The sequence below is a fragment of the Camelina sativa genome, chromosome 1 (genome assembly GCF_030686135.1).
Source record: "Camelina sativa cultivar CO46 ecotype springtype chromosome 1, ASM3068613v1".
NCBI lineage: Eukaryota > Viridiplantae > Streptophyta > Magnoliopsida > Brassicales > Brassicaceae > Camelina > Camelina sativa.
This window is the reverse complement of record NC_141880.1, coordinates 17,767,599-17,786,178: the sequence shown is the minus strand read 5'-3', so window position 1 is coordinate 17,786,178 and position 18,580 is coordinate 17,767,599. Positions and strand designations below refer to the sequence as shown.

General features: G+C 35.7%; 4 protein-coding genes and 1 pseudogene across 6 annotated transcripts; 2 read left to right on the top strand and 3 right to left on the bottom strand.

The window, feature by feature from the left end:
- Window positions 1-31: 31 nt before the first annotated feature.
- On the bottom strand, window positions 32-3,598 carry LOC104709685 (nucleobase-ascorbate transporter 1-like). Its single transcript, XM_087460443.1, has 13 exons — window positions 3,220-3,598; window positions 2,723-2,820; window positions 2,426-2,602; window positions 2,222-2,322; window positions 2,032-2,107; window positions 1,873-1,932; window positions 1,595-1,782; window positions 1,422-1,518; window positions 1,242-1,328; window positions 1,085-1,143; window positions 913-1,004; window positions 740-817; window positions 32-658 (listed from the first exon to the last, which is right to left on the bottom strand). The coding sequence occupies exons 1-13, from the start codon at window positions 3,293-3,295 to the stop codon at window positions 285-287; spliced, it is 1,563 nt and encodes a 520-aa protein (XP_087316569.1). The 5' UTR covers window positions 3,296-3,598; the 3' UTR covers window positions 32-284.
- A 3,927-nt stretch (window positions 3,599-7,525) lies between these two features.
- On the bottom strand, window positions 7,526-10,574 carry LOC104699078 (putative transport protein YPL264C). Of its 3 annotated transcripts, none has more exons than XR_015563172.1 (10): window positions 10,279-10,574; window positions 9,937-10,090; window positions 9,390-9,564; window positions 9,085-9,200; window positions 8,908-8,975; window positions 8,655-8,793; window positions 8,484-8,550; window positions 8,281-8,352; window positions 8,119-8,184; window positions 7,526-7,761 (listed from the first exon to the last, which is right to left on the bottom strand). XR_015563172.1 is itself a non-coding variant. In XM_010414431.2 (10 exons), exons 1-10 carry the CDS (start codon window positions 10,480-10,482, stop codon window positions 7,621-7,623), a joined length of 1,194 nt encoding a protein of 397 aa, XP_010412733.1. In that variant the 5' UTR covers window positions 10,483-10,574; the 3' UTR covers window positions 7,526-7,620. The 3 variants fall into 3 exon arrangements, 2 of the variants coding, with proteins under 2 accessions (XP_010412733.1, XP_087316556.1); XM_010414431.2 differs by having other exon boundaries at window positions 8,916-8,975; XM_087460430.1 differs by having other exon boundaries at window positions 8,916-8,975; window positions 9,390-9,559.
- Window positions 10,575-10,680: 106 nt separating this feature from the next.
- Window positions 10,681-13,644, top strand: LOC104699069 (glutamyl-tRNA(Gln) amidotransferase subunit B, chloroplastic/mitochondrial). Its single transcript, XM_010414422.3, has 8 exons — window positions 10,681-11,453; window positions 11,545-11,754; window positions 11,854-11,994; window positions 12,082-12,285; window positions 12,426-12,623; window positions 12,706-12,774; window positions 13,124-13,240; window positions 13,320-13,644. The coding sequence occupies exons 1-8, from the start codon at window positions 10,824-10,826 to the stop codon at window positions 13,398-13,400; spliced, it is 1,650 nt and encodes a 549-aa protein (XP_010412724.2). The 5' UTR covers window positions 10,681-10,823; the 3' UTR covers window positions 13,401-13,644.
- Window positions 13,645-13,819: 175 nt separating this feature from the next.
- On the bottom strand, window positions 13,820-14,748 carry LOC147950056 (putative proteasome inhibitor; annotated as a pseudogene).
- Window positions 14,749-16,881: 2,133 nt separating this feature from the next.
- Window positions 16,882-18,141, top strand: LOC104709670 (uncharacterized). The gene has a single exon (XM_087449629.1). It carries the CDS (start codon window positions 17,572-17,574, stop codon window positions 18,139-18,141), a length of 570 nt encoding a protein of 189 aa, XP_087305755.1. The 5' UTR covers window positions 16,882-17,571.
- The last annotated feature ends 439 nt before the right edge of the window (window positions 18,142-18,580 follow it).

Sequence of the window (18,580 nt, the reverse complement as noted above, 5' to 3'; positions counted from 1 at the left end):
TAATTATGACATGGTTTGAACACGAAAGATATGGAACATAATGGTGATTGTCTTCACCAGAGCCCAGTTTGTTTAATAACTGGAATTCATAATGAATTCGTCGCTTACACGAACATAATTCTAATGGAAAGGAAAAAAATCTAGAAATATGAACAATGTAAATGATCTTATTGAATCTACATAAGAAATAAAATTTTGAATTTTACTTCCAACTAGGGTCATAATATAAAGACCGCTACCAAAAAAAAAAAAAGAATCATCGGGAATCAAAGTTTGAACTACTACTATGTAGGAGGGAAAAATCTGTTGAGGTTAAAAGGCAAAGTGTAGAACTCTTCATTACGGTTATCTCCTCTGAATGTTCTGAACTTGACCCACCAAGGCATGCCTCTGTCTTTCTTTGATCTATCTACTTCCATTGTGTTGTCCATGAACACTGCTATGATTAGACCAACTGTTGCTGGAGACATGAATATTGTGTTTAAGAAGGCGTTGAACCATCCTGCGTTTGTGTGAACTAGCCCGTAATGTCTAGCGTCCCAGTAGTTGACGAAGAACTGAGGTATTGAGATTCCGAGAAAGAGTGATAGACCGGTGATCATTAGGTTTCTCATGCTGTTCATGTTAGTGAACTGAAGAAATGATAGACCAACCGCAGCTGCAATAAAGATAAAACAAATGACAAATGTTTTCTTTCAGTGAGATGATGTTGTGTATTCAGTTTTGTGATGGTCTTTACCAACAAGGCCGAAGAGGACACAGTGCAATGCTGCGTATATTGGGACTGGTATCGATGCAAACACAACTCCGAATTTGCCTGATCAAAACAAACAACAAAGCTTTTAAACTGTAGGATCCGATACAATAGAATGAATGGTAAAGCCTATAACAAGTATGAGTAAGTTTTTGTACCCAATGTAGAGAAGAAAATCATGAAGCCTGCGGATACTTGAACAACACGACGGCTTCCAACTCTTGTTAAGCCTAAAAGTCCTACATTCTCACTGCAAACACATTTTAACACCTTCATTAAAGAGCAGTGAATATGCGAAAACGATAGCTTCCAAGAAGTTACTTTACTTACACTAAAACAGTAGAACCTGTGCCTGTTCCGAATAGACCATCAAGCAATACACCAATGCCCTGAATTTTTAACAAGAAACATTGCATAACAGATAAGATATAGGAGAAATCTAGAGGCTGCGATATGCATTTATATGTGTCTTTTTATATCACACTACCTGCCATCCAATGCCTCTACTCAATACATAAGCAGGAGGTGGCGTGGCTATGGCTAATCTTGAAGCTGCCATGTAAGCTCCAGTAGACTGCACAACTCATTAAATTAATCATCTCAGACCCCCTAACACAATTAAACTTAAGTTACTTGCAATGACTCTAACAATGTTCTGCTTCTTTACCTCGACCATGGATACAAGAACTGCAGACATCATAGCAAACGAATGGCCTACTGAAAACGTTGGAGGCCCCCATTGGAGAGGGTATGGAAACTTGAACCTGACGACACATTATAAGCACAATGAGATATGTACTATGTAACCACAATACATGAGGAAACTGAGCTGCTGAATACCATGGAGCTGTTGATATAAGATTTGCTTTGTCTGTTCGACAACTATGTTGTGTAAGTGATGGTTTGCCTCTGTAAGCTCCACTTGCGGTAAGGATAATGGCGTAGATCCAAACAATCGTTACACAGATCAATATCGGAAACCTTTCAAAGATTGGGACATCTTTAAATGGTCTGACATGTTTTAGATACTGCCAAGAAAGAAAGAAAATAGCATAAGCAAAGAGAGAAATAACTTGGAGAGCAAGCAAAGAAAGTCTAAAACAACACAAAGGTTTTACTTGGGTTAGTCCAATGACAAGCAATAGCATCGGTAGTCCAATCTCAATGCAGTTCCCGAGCTATAAAACAAGACAATCAAAGTTTTAAAAGAGATATTTCATTAATGTTTAAAGCAAAGTCATGGTGTGGTCTGTGGAGTGGGGCTTTGTATGAGTTACCTGGGGAAATCCTCGCTGGAACATACCGAGACCAACCAATCCAACAACTGGTGCCATACCAAGAGGGCTAAAAAACCTGAAATTGAAAAAGATGAAAAGCAAGTAATGAATTTGGATAAGAATCTCATAGTATAGTTAAGACAATGAATGTGTCTTTCAAAAACAAAAAACAACACAAGTAATGATATACCTTGAGAAAAGACCCCATACTTGGCTGTAGCCAAGAATGATCTGTATGCTAGACGCGACGATCAATGCCCCTTGTATAGCTCGCATCGTGTGAATAAACCTCTACAAGAACATACTACATTGTTACTATGTATAAACGAGACAGTTGTACGAGGAAAAAACAAATGATCTTGTGTTTTCTCATTAGGCTTTTCTTTTTATGTACCTCATGGTCATTGGAGATTTTTTGCAAGGAAGAGTCGCTGATAATGTAAGCAATGGGGACAACAAAAGCAAAAGAGCCACCAACAACAGCAGGCAACCTGGTACCAAAAAGAGCTTGGAGAAGTGTCTTGATACCAGCTACAAAGAGTAGTGTCTGTATAACCCTAGCTCTGTCCCCCTTTTGAACACAAAAAAAAAAAAAAAAAAAAAAAAAAAAGATACAAGGAATTAGATTGAACAACATAGATACTGATAAGCCAGCCGTAGCTGAGTAGAGAGATTATATTAAAAGGCTTACATCAGAGCCACCCATAGCTGGAACAAGCAATGCGGGTATAAAAGCACTTGATCCAAGCATTAGAATGTAGTTTTGAAAAGCTAGTAACACCGTTTCAGCTGCAATGAAAACGTTTACCAAGAGGTTCAATTTTATAAAAAAAATTGTGTTCTACTACTAAATACATTACAAGCAACAAAAGGGGTTCAAAAGACACAATCAGCAAAAATTTATATCTCAAGCTGCAAAAATGTATGTAGTAGAAGAACAAAATGAGTTCGTGTTAATCAATCAATCAATCATAGCTAATTTTGCACTACGGAAAAAAAAAACAAAAAGGCAAATCAAAGAGGTCCCATAAACTCCGGTTTTGGTTAATTACGAATTAAATTAAGGTGGTCATTAATTAATTAGTCCCATAAACAAACACAAGATAATATTCCATTGCATAAACTATATAGTTTTGAAACGTCGCATATATATACACAGAGAGAGAAGAGAGAAGAGAGGAAGCGTACGCCAAGGAGGATTAGAGTCGATGCAATATTCAAGGTCTTGAAGCTGTTCCATAGGAGGATGAGTTATCTCCGCCATTGGAGTCACCAAAACAAAACCTTCCTTTTCCGATGAACAAACAACAGAGGAAGACGAAGAAGAAGAAGAAGAACCAAAAAAAAAAAAAGGTAAAGTAGAGAGAGAGAGATATAAAGTAGCGAGAAAAAGAAAAAAAAAAAAAAAGGGAAAAAAAAAGGGAATATGCAAAGAAGAAGAAAAAAAAAAATGAACTGCGAGAGAGAATTTAAAAGCTTCCCTCTGTAAGTGTAAACTTGTTTTCTCTCTCTCTCTCTCTCTCTCTCTCTCTCTCTCTCTCTCTTTCCTCTGGCGTGGTGTTGAACTGTTGATGAGTTTCTTCTCTCTCTCTTTTTTTTTGAATTAATTGTTTGGGATATTACAGATTTGCCCCTGATTCGTTTGCCTGTTCCACCAATTAAGTGCTGCTGAGGTGGGGCCCGTTCTTATAACGGAGTCAATTTTTTTTAGTTCTCACACTTCTCAGGTTTGTTGGCACTTGCATTGCATGAGAGAGATCTCTTAAATGCAAATCTACTCTTCTTTTTTTTTGGTTCAAACTTCATTAAATTTTTGAATAATACAGCAAAAATATGTAAAAAAAAATTAATTTAGTTTAAATTATGATACTTTATTCATTGATATATTTTATTATTTATAGCATGAATTAATAATTATTTATATATGTACTTGACATTTTAATATGTATGATAATAATGAAAAAAAAATACATTTTTTACATAAGGATGCTAAAAAAAAAATCTTATTATTTTATTAATTTTTATACCAACCCGATTTGAGATTGGATAATTTTACAATTTTGTAATATTTATTAGTTTATCAGATATTAATTTATAGAACTTATTTGTTAACTCTTTTTTCTTTTATTTTATAGATAAGTTCATTTTCCTTACCTACACATTTAAGATTCTTCTGGCCTTTTTTTTGTTTTCTTAAAAAAAAATTATTTATCTTCGTAAGAATTAATTTTGTTATTTAATCATATATATACGTTCGTACATTACAGAGGGTTTTTCGATTAAATCATTCATAATCGAACTTTAGTAGAATATAATACGAATTTTAATAAATGTCAAAGATTGCATAAAAAAAAATCTACTCATCAGCATGCTTCGATCTTTAGATCTCTCATCTTTTTATGGTAAAAAGAGCCAAAAATTAAATTGTTGAAATTCGCAAACCATTGGACAGAACATAAATATCATTTCGGCAGGCATATGGTTTTTCTGTCTTTTGTGTGGGAGCACGTGTTATCTTCCTTAATTGTGACTATTGATACCACAGATTTACATACCACAGACAATAAAAATCTTTACATTTTTAATAGTAGAAAACAATTTGGTGTAACAAGAATAAAGAATGCATTAATGTCTTAAGGAAAACTGCCTTTATTTGTTCTCTTGTTTCTGGGTAATATTAAAGAGAGAGTATGAGTTGTTGAGTAAAACTAATATACTGTATTGTTAACTCTTTTTAAAATTATATATATATATATAGGGCTTTATGATCTGCATAGATTGCAAGGTTTGTAACTAAGGAATTTTAATCCTTTTTAGCTTACTCAAGAATTTATTTTGAATTTGATTCGTTAATGATCAAATTCTTGTCTTAAACATCTGGTCTCTTTAATTTTATCATAAGAGAAATGTGGGTACGTAGTTTAATTTCTCTCTTAAACAGTGTATGTAATCAGGGTTTAAGCGTAGAGAAAATCTACTTCTTTCCTATAAAGTAAATTTTTACTCATTGTCACATTTAATAAAAGAATCTCATGAATAAATATCACAACAAACCCATTTGTAGTGGTGGATCGATCGACTGGAACTATGGAGTAAAACTTTACATAGTTCCAGTTTTGGCTCGTTTTCTCTTGCATATAAACACTACATGTTGGCTCATTTTGGACATTTGGACTCATGTGTTTTATAAGCTAGTGATGATTTTTTTTTTCTTTATTTTTTGTGTATTATAAATGTTATAGAATATAGATTTTTAGTGTTGAACTTGTAGAAACTGTATGAGAAGAAAAAACTATAAAAGAGAACCATTAATTACGTACACACACAAACCATATTTTCTAATTAAGCTAATGGACGTAACTCCAACATGCATTCTTCCAACATGAAATTATCGTATCTCTTTTTCACATTCATGGACAACAGCTTCACAAGTACATGTGTCAATTTCTAAATTTCTTTTTTATCTCTAATTCATTATCTCTTCCACCATTGATCATCAGTCCATTTGAACAAATTGTAATAATAATTCTGCGAGCATAATCCAATTCACATTTTGTAATATTCGAATAAAATGCAAATGCTAAATTTACTACATCGAATTCATGTGATCCATGCGTTTTTAGTCCTCATCACAAGACACAACTGCTGTAGATCTTCGACGGACAAGATGAAGCTCACGATCGATCGGTAATAGGTTACTCCCGACAACATGAAAAACTTAACCTTAGATATTTATATATATATATATATATATATATTTCGCCAAACCACCTGGTTTGACATGTTAAGAAAATCTCATACCATAAACAAGTAAACAACATCGTTCGGTTTGTTGAATAAATCATTTTAAAACAATTCGTTTTAATTACTATAATGCTCACCACACACTAAAGGATTGAAAGGCGTTTAGGTCAATAATATTATTATTTTGACATGCGCGCAAGTCAATAATATTTTTGCATGATCTTATAACTCGGCTTATATGAGTAGGCTTTAATTAGTTAGTACTCTAAACTAATTAAATAACTCAAAATCTTCACGTTCACAAATCACAATAATAGTTTTGTGAAAGATTAGACCATTTCCCCTCGTGAATTATACATTTTAAAACATCACTAAAAAAACGAAAAGCATGTGAAACATAAATAAGAAAAAGTATAGTCATACATTAAAACACCTTTCACGTGAATTATTCTAAGGAAAAAAAAAGGAAGAACGGGTGAAGTAGACTCACACACACAACTCGACCATAGGACGAAGCAAACTTGATGAGCAAACAATTCAAATATCATCAGTTTCTCTTTCATGACTAGCCATTTTTATAATAATATGGGAAGAAGAACAACGCTCTCTTCCAGCCCGTCGGTCCTTTTTGCGGCCACCGACTGTTTTTTTTTTTTAGAAGATTCCGACAAATATTTACTTTTCAAGGGAATAGATGCTTCCGATTTATTTATATATATTTTTGAATTGAAAACCACTAACAAGTGAGTTTAATTCATCTTTTTCGTACAGCTACCATGGAATCTGATCCACATGTAAACTTATCAATAAGAAAGAGGGAGAGAGAGAAAGATAATGATAAAATGTAAAATGCTTCGGCTATTACCAAAACAATAAATTCGATTCTCTTGGATTGAAAAGTGTTTTAAGTAACAACTAAAAAACTACTAGTATAAAAACTTAATGGGTATGGTTTATTTATGTAGCTGGTATTACCCAAAACTAATTAACACAACAAATGACCAAACTGTTGTCTTACTTTTTACGTTGGACAAATGATCTATCACATCGGTTTTAATTAGGTATTTTTCAATCAAATTAGAAAATTCCGGATTTCCATAATGATTTCAAAGCATACCAAATAGCAAAATATAATAAATTTTCAAATTTAGTGTAGTAGCTAGAAGCCATACAATAAAAACTTTAGTATTGATTTTGAATATTTGTTTCTTTAGTAATATAAATTTTCAAATTAGTTTTATAATGGATATTTTGCCTTTTTACCCTTACTATTTATAAAAATGGACAGTATACAGTATATGCAACCCTTTGGATTGGAGCCAATATCTTTTGAAAGTATTTGTGATTTTTTTTTTGTTTGTGCCAAACCAAATATCAATTCCTGTACTATAGTTTTTAGTGTATGGCTTTTAGTTATTACTTCTTTCCTTAACTACGAAAGACTAATTTGCAGTGACTGAGCATGGAACGGGATGCACTAAGATCAGATGGTCTAACGACTACCATTACACCACCTCGTTTGTGTTACACTTTTTGTTTGCCCTTTCTGCCACTTTCATCTTCTACTTTCCAAAATAAAATGTTTTCATTGTTTTTTTTTCTTCTACAATGGTGCAGTTTATTCAAGAATAATTCCGGACATGAAATTAGATTTTCAGCACGTGGATCTTAAATACTGGGTTTGGCAAATAAAAATCAATGAAATTTGATACCCAAATTTGGAACTAGGTGGTGGTGGGGGGGGGGGGGGGGGGGGGGTTGCAACTTTGCATTGCACCAAACAAGAAGCGAGCCAAAAATACAAAATCCAATTTTCAAAAAATGGAACAGTGCTATGCTATTGGGTTACTCAGTATCTTTAGCAGGTCCCATATAAACCGTGTAGCTCACTGATATGATAATGAGCAAACACCCAACAAGTCGGCTAAACAAACCTGACGATTCTGCTTTTCCCGTGCTTACTGTCCATAACTGCGATAACACCACCTAATACGAGAAACACATATCAGAAAACAAAGTCTTGCTGCATCATCACTATGTTTAATTCTGTTTAACCGATTCAAAACAAATGAACAATATAGAAATAAACTTCATATCCGAATCGAAAGAAAATAATAAACCGATCAAATTTTGATGTCTTTTAAAATCTTTTTGAGTTAAAGAAAAAGTTCACTAAAATCGAATTCATACGGATAAACCACCCTTTAAAACGAAACCGAATGGTATTCAGTATTCACGATTCAATTCTATGTTTTGAAAACCCAAAAAAAAAAAACTCCAACTGAGAATTGGACTAGAGGCTCTTATTCTAAACCCAACTATTCTATGGAAGTGGAAGTATACCTCCATGTACAATATGTTTGCAGCTTTGCTGATTCTCTCAAGCTGAAGCCCACGTGCCAAAAGCACCTTAAACAATAGAAAACTTACTCAGCAATCTAATTACTTGAATTGCCAACAAAAATCAAAACTGTGCATAAACGTAATGTTATTGAATGGCCTCACCTCTGCGCAAAATGCCAGTAACCCTAGTACAATCATGCTAATGAATGTGTCAAACGCTGGCAGGACAAAGCTCTGTATGAGAAAAAATTCATCAGTTTTGAGTAATGGTCACCCAACATTTGGTGCAGTAGATGCATTTCTTGGTTTCCTAAAACTTCATCATATTCCGTTTCAACCGCCACATATATATTCACAAAACATACCTCCAAGGAAAACATGCAAATTGCTGCAGCAGGGCAAGCTACCAAACCAAACGAGAGGACAGTAATCCTGAAAAAGTACACACCATTTAATGATTTTTTCCGGACTTCAGAATTTTCGCTAAAGAAGCAAAACATGTGGGTTAATTGACACATCTGGATCTTAAATCTCACACTGGCTGTTCCGATGCTTTAGCAGCTGCCTTTATGAGACAATAAGTGATTCCTCCAGTAATTGATGAAAATAAACCCAACAAGAACGCATAAATATGATGGTTCCCTTTTAGATTTTCATTCTTTGCTTCTGATCCAACTGCCAAGAAAGATAAGTGAAATCAGCATGACGTCTTTGTTTCCTCATGCATAAAGGAGAGAGCGAGGAGCAGTTTATGAAAAGTAAAAATAGAGAACTATTTTGTTAACTCACTTCTGTACCTTGGACACTTAGTGTTGGGCCAAAGATAAATAGCACGCCAAAGAAACTGCAAGCAAGACCTAGACCAAAATGAAAACATAAAGAAGAAGTCATAAAATGAACTTGCTTTGTTGTCAGTTCACAATTCATTTCAGGAGTTAATTAAAGCTAAGGGAAAAAGCTCTGTACCTCCAATATCAGTTATTTTCAACTTCTCATGCAGAACAACACGTGCTGCAATGGAAGCCATAACTGGACTCAAGAAGCTTAGTACAATAGCTTGGGACAAGGGCAACATTTGGATGCTGAATGTCAATAACAGTGAAAAACAGTGTTAGAAGTCTTATTTTGCTACCAGTGACAGATTGATTAGTGGGGGATAGACACAGTTGCTAATAGCAACTTCATTTTAAATGATGCATTTGTTTTCAATTTAAATTTAACAGGCTGTTTAGGTCTACAGACGGAGCAGAGTACGGATGTGTAATAATTACCTAAAGATGAAACTAAACAATGAAAGGTAACCCACAAGGGCTCTGGAAACCAAAAGCTTCCTGGCATGCGCAGGTCCAAAAACTGGTTGTCCAGTTCTTTTCAACCAAAGGTATGATAGTATCAAGATAATTGTGCATCTCATGAACGCGGTCTCAAACAAAGGAATGGGCTGAACTGTCATAAACAAAGGACATTAGAGAGAAAAAAAAATCAATCAATACACTATATAATACACATGCCAGCTCAAGGCAACACTAAAACGCTGAAGGAAGACACAGATTGAGGTAAGCACTTGCACTCATCTAAGCAGAGATTCCATTACAACTAGAAAAGACAAGTTATTAAACAGGTCCAAGAAACAAAAAAGTTCTCTCCCACCATGTGAAGAAAGGACAAGAAGCAGAGCATCAGCAAAAGTAATTTCAACATTTTCTCTCGTCTTCCCATAAAAGCTACTTATCATCATCTTACACAAAACCATGAAACTGAAACACAAGGACGAAATCACAAGATACCACTATAGAGGAGAGACAAAGAAGTACTGACCAGAAAAAGTATCTGAAACTAACTCCATGATGAGATACAGTATCGATGACAAGGCCATACACAGTAAGCCAGAGTAACGAGACCCACTCCAAACCCATGAAGAAAACTGAGTCACTGGTGATATCTCAGTTTCAGTCACTTTAATCACTTGCTCCTATACAAGTTCCAAATCAAATCCAACAAATTCAGACTAAAATCTGATCTCAGTTCTTGTCAATAACCTAAATCTCGAATTCTAACAACATAAATTTTGTAGAAATTGAAGCCACTGGCAAATTCATCGAATCAATTTCGAACTAAAGAAGAATCAAATCCATTAAAAGCTAGAGGAGTCGCTCTTACTCTTGGTTTGCGCCGAGTGTAGGAGGCGGAGAAGATGTTGATCCTAGGTCTTTGGTTTTGATTCAGGAGAGGGATGATTTCGTCGGAAGATGATACAGGGGCCGAGGAGACGCCGTCTGACACCGGAGAATCTAGATCGCGGACGGTAAGCTCAAGGGCGAGGTGTTCGTCGGCGATTCTGATCTCCGGAGACGAAGAAGCCATGATTACGAAATCAACATCTAACAGACAAAACGGAAAGATAACGAAAAGTCAAAGAGACGACGCTTCCGTATACATTGTTTTTGACGTTTGCCGTTAGAACCCACGTTAACGGTTAAATAAAAAAGTAAACCACTAAACTAGAACAGTCTGATTTTAATTGGGCTTAAAGAAAGACATAACAGGCCCAATAACTCAATTAAGCCCAATTCGGATTACACCTTGGTGAAAAGATAAGTCGACGGCTCTACTCCTCCGATACGATTCCGGTGAGAAGTGATGCGAGCAGGTTCTGTCTGCTTTAAGCTCCTCATTTCTGATTCTTTGAAACATTCTTAGAAAACATGTCGACGACATTGTTAAGGACAATTCAGCTAAACCAGTTCTCACTTCTTGGAACTGCCTTGATTAGACGGAGGAGTAACAACGTCTCCGTGAGGTGTTGTGGAAGCCAAACAGCGACGACCCATGAAGCTAAACAGACTCCTCCGTCGAGGGTTGCACCGAAAAACCATAAAAGCAACAAGCTTGATGAGATTCTGAGAGACTACGAAGCTGTAATTGGGATAGAGACTCATGTGCAGCTCTCTACATTGACAAAGGCGTTTTGTAGCTGCTCTAACAATTACGGGTCGTATCCAAACACAAGTATTTGTCCAGTTTGTATGGGTTTGCCTGGTGCGTTGCCAGTTTTGAATTCGAAAGTTGTTGAATTTGGTGTTAGATTGGGTTTAGCTTTGAACTGTGAGTTGTCTCTCAAGTCTAAATTCGATAGGAAGCAGTATTTTTATCCAGATCTTCCTAAAGGTTATCAGATTTCTCAGTTTGATATCCCTATTGCATCTGGTGGCTATGTGGATTTGGATATTCCTCTTGAGTTTGGTGGTGGCCATAGGAGATTTGGTATCACTAGAGTTCATATGGAAGAAGATGCTGGCAAGTCACTCCATTCAGACACTGAAGATTACTCTCAGGCATGAGTTCATTAGATTCTTGCAAGGGTTTTAGGTTTCCAGGCTAGATGTTTGTGTTACTTATGGTTTGGTGTATTATTATGTGGTGCAGGTAGATCTGAATAGAGCAGGGGTTCCTTTACTTGAGATAGTTTCTGAACCTGATATGAGGAGTGGTATAGAAGCTGCTGAATACGCTTGTGAAATGCAACGGATTGCGAGGTATTTGGGAGTTAGTAATGGGAATATGCAAGAAGGCTCTCTTCGCTGTGATGTCAATATCTCAATCCGTCCCATTGGGCAAGCTGAGTTTGGCACCAAGGTTTCTTTCTTTGTCATTTGTAGATCTCTTCTTAGTTAAACCAGTGAAAGGGATGGATCAACTCATTGCATTTTTTATTTCATCTGGCTGCTGATACAGGTGGAGATAAAGAATTTGAACGCATTTTCAGCAATGAGCAGAGCAATTGACTTTGAAATATCAAGACAGGCACTTCTCTACGATCAAGGCAAAGCTGACCAGATTGTAACCGAGACTCGGCTTTGGGATGAAGGCGCTCAGGTTCTAAGATTAATTAGGTTGCAGTAATATCAATATCTGTCTTTTTTTTTTCATATCCATCAGAAACTAACTTGAGTAGGTGTTCAGAAAACGGTAACAATGAGGAAAAAAGAAGGGCTTGCTGATTACCGCTACTTTCCAGAACCAGATCTTCCAGAAGTTATCCTTACACAAGAATACGTTGATAGCATCCGTGCTTCTTTACCAGAACTTCCTGAAGCAAAGCGCAGGAGGTATGAGGCGATGGGTCTAGGCATGCAAGATGTGCTTTTCCTCGCTAATGACGTCAGTGTAAGTCCTACTTACTCTATGTCGATGATATTTTAGTTTCATGTTATCTTCACAAAATGCTGAGAGCAAAAGAGTAACTATTGATATTTTTTGAATAACAGCAAGACAAGTTAACTGTTATTTGAATGAATGGCTCTTAGGTTGCAGAATATTTCGATGCAGTCATCGGTAAGGGCGCTGAAGTGAAGTTGGCAGCAAATTGGATAATGGGAGATATTGCTGCTTACTTGAAAAATGAGAAACTTTCTATCAATGATATGAAACTCACTACCCAAGAGTTGGCTGAGCTGATAGCTGCCATCAAAGATGGAACCATTAGCGGAAAGATTGGAAAGGAGGTCAGTTTCATTTCAGGTTAAAATTTCATCATCTTTCGTTTAGATCAATGCAAGTTATTCCTTTTATTTTTTATTTTTGCAGATACTGTTTGAGCTATTGGCCAAAGGTGGAACCGTCAAAGGAATGATAAAGGAAAAAGATTTGGTTCAGGCAAGTCCATGCTATACCATAAAAGAGTTAAATTCAGAGAATTACATATTTCTAACTGAAGAAATGGGTATCTTGAAGCTTCATTTTTCAGATCATATTTTATGAAATATGGTTTGTAAGACTAAAAAGATTATGTAGTGGGACATTGCATAAAATCTATTTGCTAGATGGGGTCAGTCCATAGGAACGTCAGCAGTATATATCTTCATGGTTCTTAGGGATAGGGGAATAGCTAAGAAATGTTGCTATAGCTAGGTAGTTAATTAAAAGTAGCAATCCGAAGTGACTCGGCTAACCTATTGTAAAGAGATCATGAATGATTTTTGCTTATGTGTGACACACGCTGCAGATAACCGATCCTGCAGAGATCGAGAAAATGGTAATTAAGGTGGTCTCCGAGAACCAGAAGCAGCTTGAGCAGTACCGCAGTGGGAAAACTAAGCTTCAAGGCTATTTTGCTGGCCAGGTATGGCAGTTACCGTCTGCATTTTTTAAAAAACTTGTACCTTGTGAACCAGTTCAAACTCTTAGATGCTTTGTTACAGGTTATGAAAATGTCAAAAGGCAAGGCAAACCCAGGTTTACTGAACAAGATCCTCCTGGAGAAGCTCAATGCCAAAGACTGATTGAAGCTTCAGCATTGACACTTTGACAGAGTTATTGCTCTTGAAAATGGTATAGAGTGATTTGTGCTCCGTTGGATAATGCTCTTGAATTAGAGTGTCCTGTACAAATATTTTTCTTTGGAACTGCATTGCCATCAAATTGTTGTCTAAGAGGCAGACCATCATGTCCTACACACCATCTGTTGCTTTTCCAGCCAACCGTGCTCTAAAACTTTACTTCTATGAACAATAAAACTTTCCCTAATACGTTAAACCAAAAGGAAGTTCAAAAGCAAATTAAACCAAAAGTTAAAAAAGATGTTTGAACATTCAGTTGGGGAATAAAACCAAAAACAAAACAGCTAATGAATACTGAATAGTTCCTGAAAAGGAACAAAGAAATGAAATTACACCCATACATTCTTCTGTTTCTTCAATAATAATACATAGGAGGCCAGTATGTACTATGTATTGTAATCTGGATGAACGAGTGGGACATAAGGAAGTGGCGCCACACCCTGACCCGCTTGCGGTTGTATCAAATATGGCGGCAGGTGACGTGGTGCTAGCTGAGCAGGCATAAGAGGAACTCCAAACATTGTTGTGTCATTCGTAGAACCTAATGGATCATCAAGCATTCCGACGTGATCTCTAGGCTCTTCTTCATTTGTCTTAGCTGATTTTGACTTGGTTGCAGAAGAAACATGTTTTAGCTTAAACAGAATCTCACTCTTCAAATCGTTCACTAGCTTCTTCAAATTCTTGAACTGTGCAACGTAAGCCCTCTCCTCTTTCGGCTCATCATTATAATTCCCAACTCTGTCAAATAAATTTAGAAAAATTAAAAAAGGAAAGTTTTGAGTACCTTGAGACTCAAGCAAAAGTAAAGAGAACCATGACATACTCTATTTGGAGATGAGCAGGTTCTTTTCCATCCTCAGTTATGACAACAACAAGAATTTTATCATTCATCACCAAGCACTTAACCAGAGCTTTCTTCACTTTAGTCTTTGATCCCTTTACCGGTTTTTTTATAAACAAACGCATACTCCTGGTCGAATTCGTTCCACCCTTCAATCCCAATTCCCAACCAAACCTAGAAATCGAGAATCGAACAAATCAGAATCCTAAAAACCCTAGAAAGAATAGTATACCAAAAGAAAACCCTAAAACGAAATCATGAATACTAACTCTTAGTGGTTGATGACGATAGAGCGTCGTGAACGAAGGCAGGACGTCCTGTGGCAGTGAGGATGAAACCGGAAATTGCGAAAGAAGCGTGAACTACGAAAGCTACTTTGTCGTTGTTATTGCGAAAACCAGGCATAACTGACCTCACCACACCCATCACTGCATGAGGAGTCGCCATTAATTGATTCCGTCTGTAGAGTTCTCGTGAAGTTTAGATGTTCTCCCTTTAGAGTTTCTTGTTTCCCAAGTAGTAATGTCAAAAATGTATCTAGCTGAGCGTAAAGGTAGTTACACTAGTTCATTAGTTGGTATAATTATCGAGAAGAGAAAGTATTTTATTGCATTTTTCTTTTCTTTTGCTAATTTTTCGGATTAATAACAATATCTCTATTCACCACAAAGATATCTACTAACAAAAAAAAAAAAAAATCACAACGAAGATAAGTTAAAGAGGGTAAAATTAGTTGGTATAATTATCAACAAAAGAAAATTAATTTCATCGTTTTTCTTTTCTTTTGCTAGTTTTCCGGAGTAATAACAAATCTCTCTATTCTACCACAAATATATGGGAAAAGTATAAATAAAGGATCTTTTTCTAAAAATTTGGCCATCTACACTTTTTTTTTAGATTGTCAATTGTGACGAAAATGCCCCTATTAATAAAAATAGTGAAGTTTTTAGGAGTTTGAACCAATAAACAAACAGAAAACCCATGTTAGTATACAACTGTGTAAAAAAAAATTTGAAAAAAAAATGTTTTGGATGTCAAAAATCAGTTTGTAATTTGCTGATTTTTGGTCTAAATTGTTTAGAATAGACTTTCTACGATTTTTTTCTCTTTGTGAAACATTTAGATTGTTCATTCTACAGTTTGTACATGTCCTACGAAGTTTAGACGGAAGATTTGTTCTAAAAATTTCATATTCTGAATTTTGTATGTTCTACAAAATTAAGAATATGAATTCTACATTTTTCTTCATTCTACTTCAATTCAGAATTCGTTTTCTACGTTTTACCCTATATACTAAAAGAAGTAGAAGATATATCATAGAAAATTTAGAATTTGTAATCTGTAAACCTTAGAATACCCTTAAATAGAAAGAAAATAAATTAAATAAGGAAAGTGAATATTTTTAAAATATTTTTTAAATATTCTTAATTTATGGTTAAGATTTCGTAATTCTTGTTTAGATTTGTTCTAATAATTTTTAGAATACATATTCTAAATAATTTAGAAGCTAAACAAATTAAGAAAAATCGACATTATACCTTAACGTGATCGGTCACCATCTCTTCCACCTTCCACAAAAGCTTTCACTTACCTGTTTATGATGCAAATCTATGTTACTTGTGGTGTATGGACACTGGATGCCAAGAAGGAGTGGAGATTTATTGATGATGAAGAAAAACGTGCTAGATTACTGATTTTGCAACCCACTACATCTCTTGAAGAGTTGAAGGTGATGGTTTCAGAAGACTATGAAATAGAGCAAAATATGTTTGATGTGGAATTCAGTTATCTACCCACAAAGGTTAAAGTTGATTGTCCTCCTGTTGTATTGACAAATGATAGAGGTATGAATAATTTTTTTGCATATCTGAAAAAGATAAACATGATTCGGTTGTGTGTTACATTCAAAAGAGTAGTTGATGGCGATAGGAGTAAAGTCCAGTTCGATCTGAATAAGTTGCCAGTTGATAGTAGCGATGGTTGTAATGTGGAAGTTGATGTGGGAAAATCAGTAGGTATTATTTCAAGGAATTCACCTAAGCCGACTAATGATGTATTAGAAAAGCCTACTGATGCTAATCTTGGTGATGCTGCTGGTTTAAAGTTGGAAGATTCAATGGTAAAAAATGGTGAATATTTCAGCAGTAAGGAAGCTTTACAGGCTACTATGGAAATGTATGCAATGAAATATAACTGCGACTATAGGATTACAAAATCAGATAAGAGATGGTGGTGTATACGCTGCATTGATAGTGCTTGTAATTGGCGTCTCCGGGCTGAGTGTTTACAAGCGTCTACATATTTCAAAATCAACAAGTTTGTGGGTAATCATACATGTGCCCCTTCAAAAAAAAATCATTTTGTAGGACTCCATCTGCAAGAACAATTGGACATCTCATTAAGCAAAGCTATGAGGGCGTGAAGGAAGGTCCTAAACCGAATGATATAGTTAATATTATTCGTTCAAGGTACGGCTGCGAGCTAACATATCACCAAGCTTGGGAGTCTCGGGAGTATGCAGTTAACGAAGTTAGATGAATTCCTGAGAAAAGTTATGCTAAGATTCTAAAATACTTGCACATGCTACAAGAAGCGAATCCTGGTACGTTCACGAATTATGAAATTGACTTTGATGGAAGATTTAAATATCTATTTATTTCTTTTGGTCAATCAACAAGAGGGTTCTACAAGTCAATGCGGAAAGTGATAGTAGTTGATGGTACATTTTTGAAGAATAAATACAAAGGGGTTCTCCTAGTTGCTACAGCTGTAGATGGTAACTCCAATTTGTATCCAATCGCATTTGGAATTGCTGATTCTGAGAATGATTGTTCATGGGAGTGGTTTTTTATGCAACTTAAGATGGTTATAGCTAATGAAGAAGGTTTATCATTTGTGTCAGATAGACATACATCGATTGCTAAATCAATTGGAAACATCTATCCATTGGCTAAACATGGTATTTGCATCCACCACTTGCTTAGCAATGTGATAACATATCATAAGGGAAGAGGTGTCGCTGGTAAGGTTGCAAAAGCATCAAAAGCTTATAGAGTTGCTGAGTTTGAGAAAGAGTTTGGGCAAATTAACAATATTAGTCCTGCTATTGGAAGTTATCTAGAGGAAGCTGATGTGACAAAATAGGCTCGCTGTCATTTTCCGGGTTATAGGTATGATATTAACACCAACAATGCAGCTGAATCAATTAATGCTGCTTTGAGGACACCTAGAGAGTATCCAATAATTCCTTTGTTAGACAGCATCAGAGAAATGATGACACGCTGGTTTTATGAGAGTAGAGAGTTAAGTGCAAAGCATAAAGATCCTTTAACTGTTGAGGTGGAGAAAAAGATTTCAAGAAGAATAGAGAAAGGTAAATTCATGAACGGTTATTTGATGAGCAGATCGCAGATCCAGGTTAAAGGTAATGGAGTAGACTACATTGTTGACTTAGAAAGAAGGACTTGTTCATGTGGAAAGTTCAGCATCCAAAAACTCCCTTGTAGACATGCTATAAAAGGAGCTTTTGATATAGGCAAGGATCTATATCCTTATGCTGATGATGTGTATACCACTACTGCATGGAGATCGCAATATGAGGAAACTGTTAATCCAATAGGTGTTCCTGAAGAAGAATGGCGAGTCCCACAGTATGTTGAAGATGCAAAAGTTCGACCACCTGAAACAAGAAGACATCCAAGACGGCGAAGAAAAAGAAGATATGAATCCGCTGAAGACAAGATAAAATCATCACAAAACTCACAAGGGTCAAAGAGACATAAATGTGCGCGGTGTGGCAAAGAAGGGCATAACAGAACGACCTATGATATCGTGATATAACAATGGTTTGTGCATCAACTTAAGATTCCTGTTTTTGAATTTTTGATTTCACGGCAGCTGCTTTGTGATGAATGATGGTGTTTGATGGTTTTTATTTTCGATTAATAGACTCATTTGTTTTGAAATTCGTTGATGGTGTTGATTTAAGACTAATATAATACTCATGTGTTTTGAAATTCCTTGATGGTATTTTCTTTCAATCAAACTTTCATTAAAACCAGAGTACAAAAAACAAGACTAACAAAAAGTGTTAAGCATAACAACAAAATACAGAAAGCAAAGACATCATATCATCTTCTTATAAAGCCAGGCCATTGAAACTGCCAATACGACTAGTACACAAATCCTCTGCTTGTTCGACTTCTCCATACTCTCTCTTGCAACCATTAGCTCTTGCCTGATGATCTCAATCATATTCTTCTCCATCTTTTCTTCCATC

What these genes read in the sequence shown, in the direction of transcription:
- LOC104699078 (XM_010414431.2), bottom strand. Translation starts at nt 10,482, where the DNA reads ATGGCTTCTTCGTCTCCGGAGATCAGAATCGCCGACGAACACCTCGCC. An exon ending in AGTTTCAGATACTTTTTCTG is followed by an intron (nt 9,565 to 9,936) that starts GTCAGTACTTCT and finishes TGTTTATGACAG; the next exon opens with TTCAGCCCATTCCTTTGTTT. An exon ending in TTTGCATGTTTTCCTTGGAG is followed by an intron (nt 8,353 to 8,483) that starts GTATGTTTTGTG and finishes TTTCTCATACAG; the next exon opens with AGCTTTGTCCTGCCAGCGTT.
- LOC104699069 (XM_010414422.3), top strand. Translation starts at nt 10,824, where the DNA reads ATGTCGACGACATTGTTAAGGACAATTCAGCTAAACCAGTTCTCACTT. An exon ending in TTTGGGATGAAGGCGCTCAG is followed by an intron (nt 11,995 to 12,081) that starts GTTCTAAGATTA and finishes GTAGGTGTTCAG; the next exon opens with AAAACGGTAACAATGAGGAA. An exon ending in GCGGAAAGATTGGAAAGGAG is followed by an intron (nt 12,624 to 12,705) that starts GTCAGTTTCATT and finishes TTATTTTTGCAG; the next exon opens with ATACTGTTTGAGCTATTGGC.
- LOC104709670 (XM_087449629.1), top strand. Translation starts at nt 17,572, where the DNA reads ATGATGACACGCTGGTTTTATGAGAGTAGAGAGTTAAGTGCAAAGCAT.
- LOC104709685 (XM_087460443.1), bottom strand. Translation starts at nt 3,295, where the DNA reads ATGGCGGAGATAACTCATCCTCCTATGGAACAGCTTCAAGACCTTGAA. An exon ending in CAGCTATGGGTGGCTCTGAT is followed by an intron (nt 2,603 to 2,722) that starts GTAAGCCTTTTA and finishes TGTGTTCAAAAG; the next exon opens with GGGGACAGAGCTAGGGTTAT. An exon ending in GTAGAGGCATTGGATGGCAG is followed by an intron (nt 1,144 to 1,241) that starts GTAGTGTGATAT and finishes TTAAAAATTCAG; the next exon opens with GGCATTGGTGTATTGCTTGA.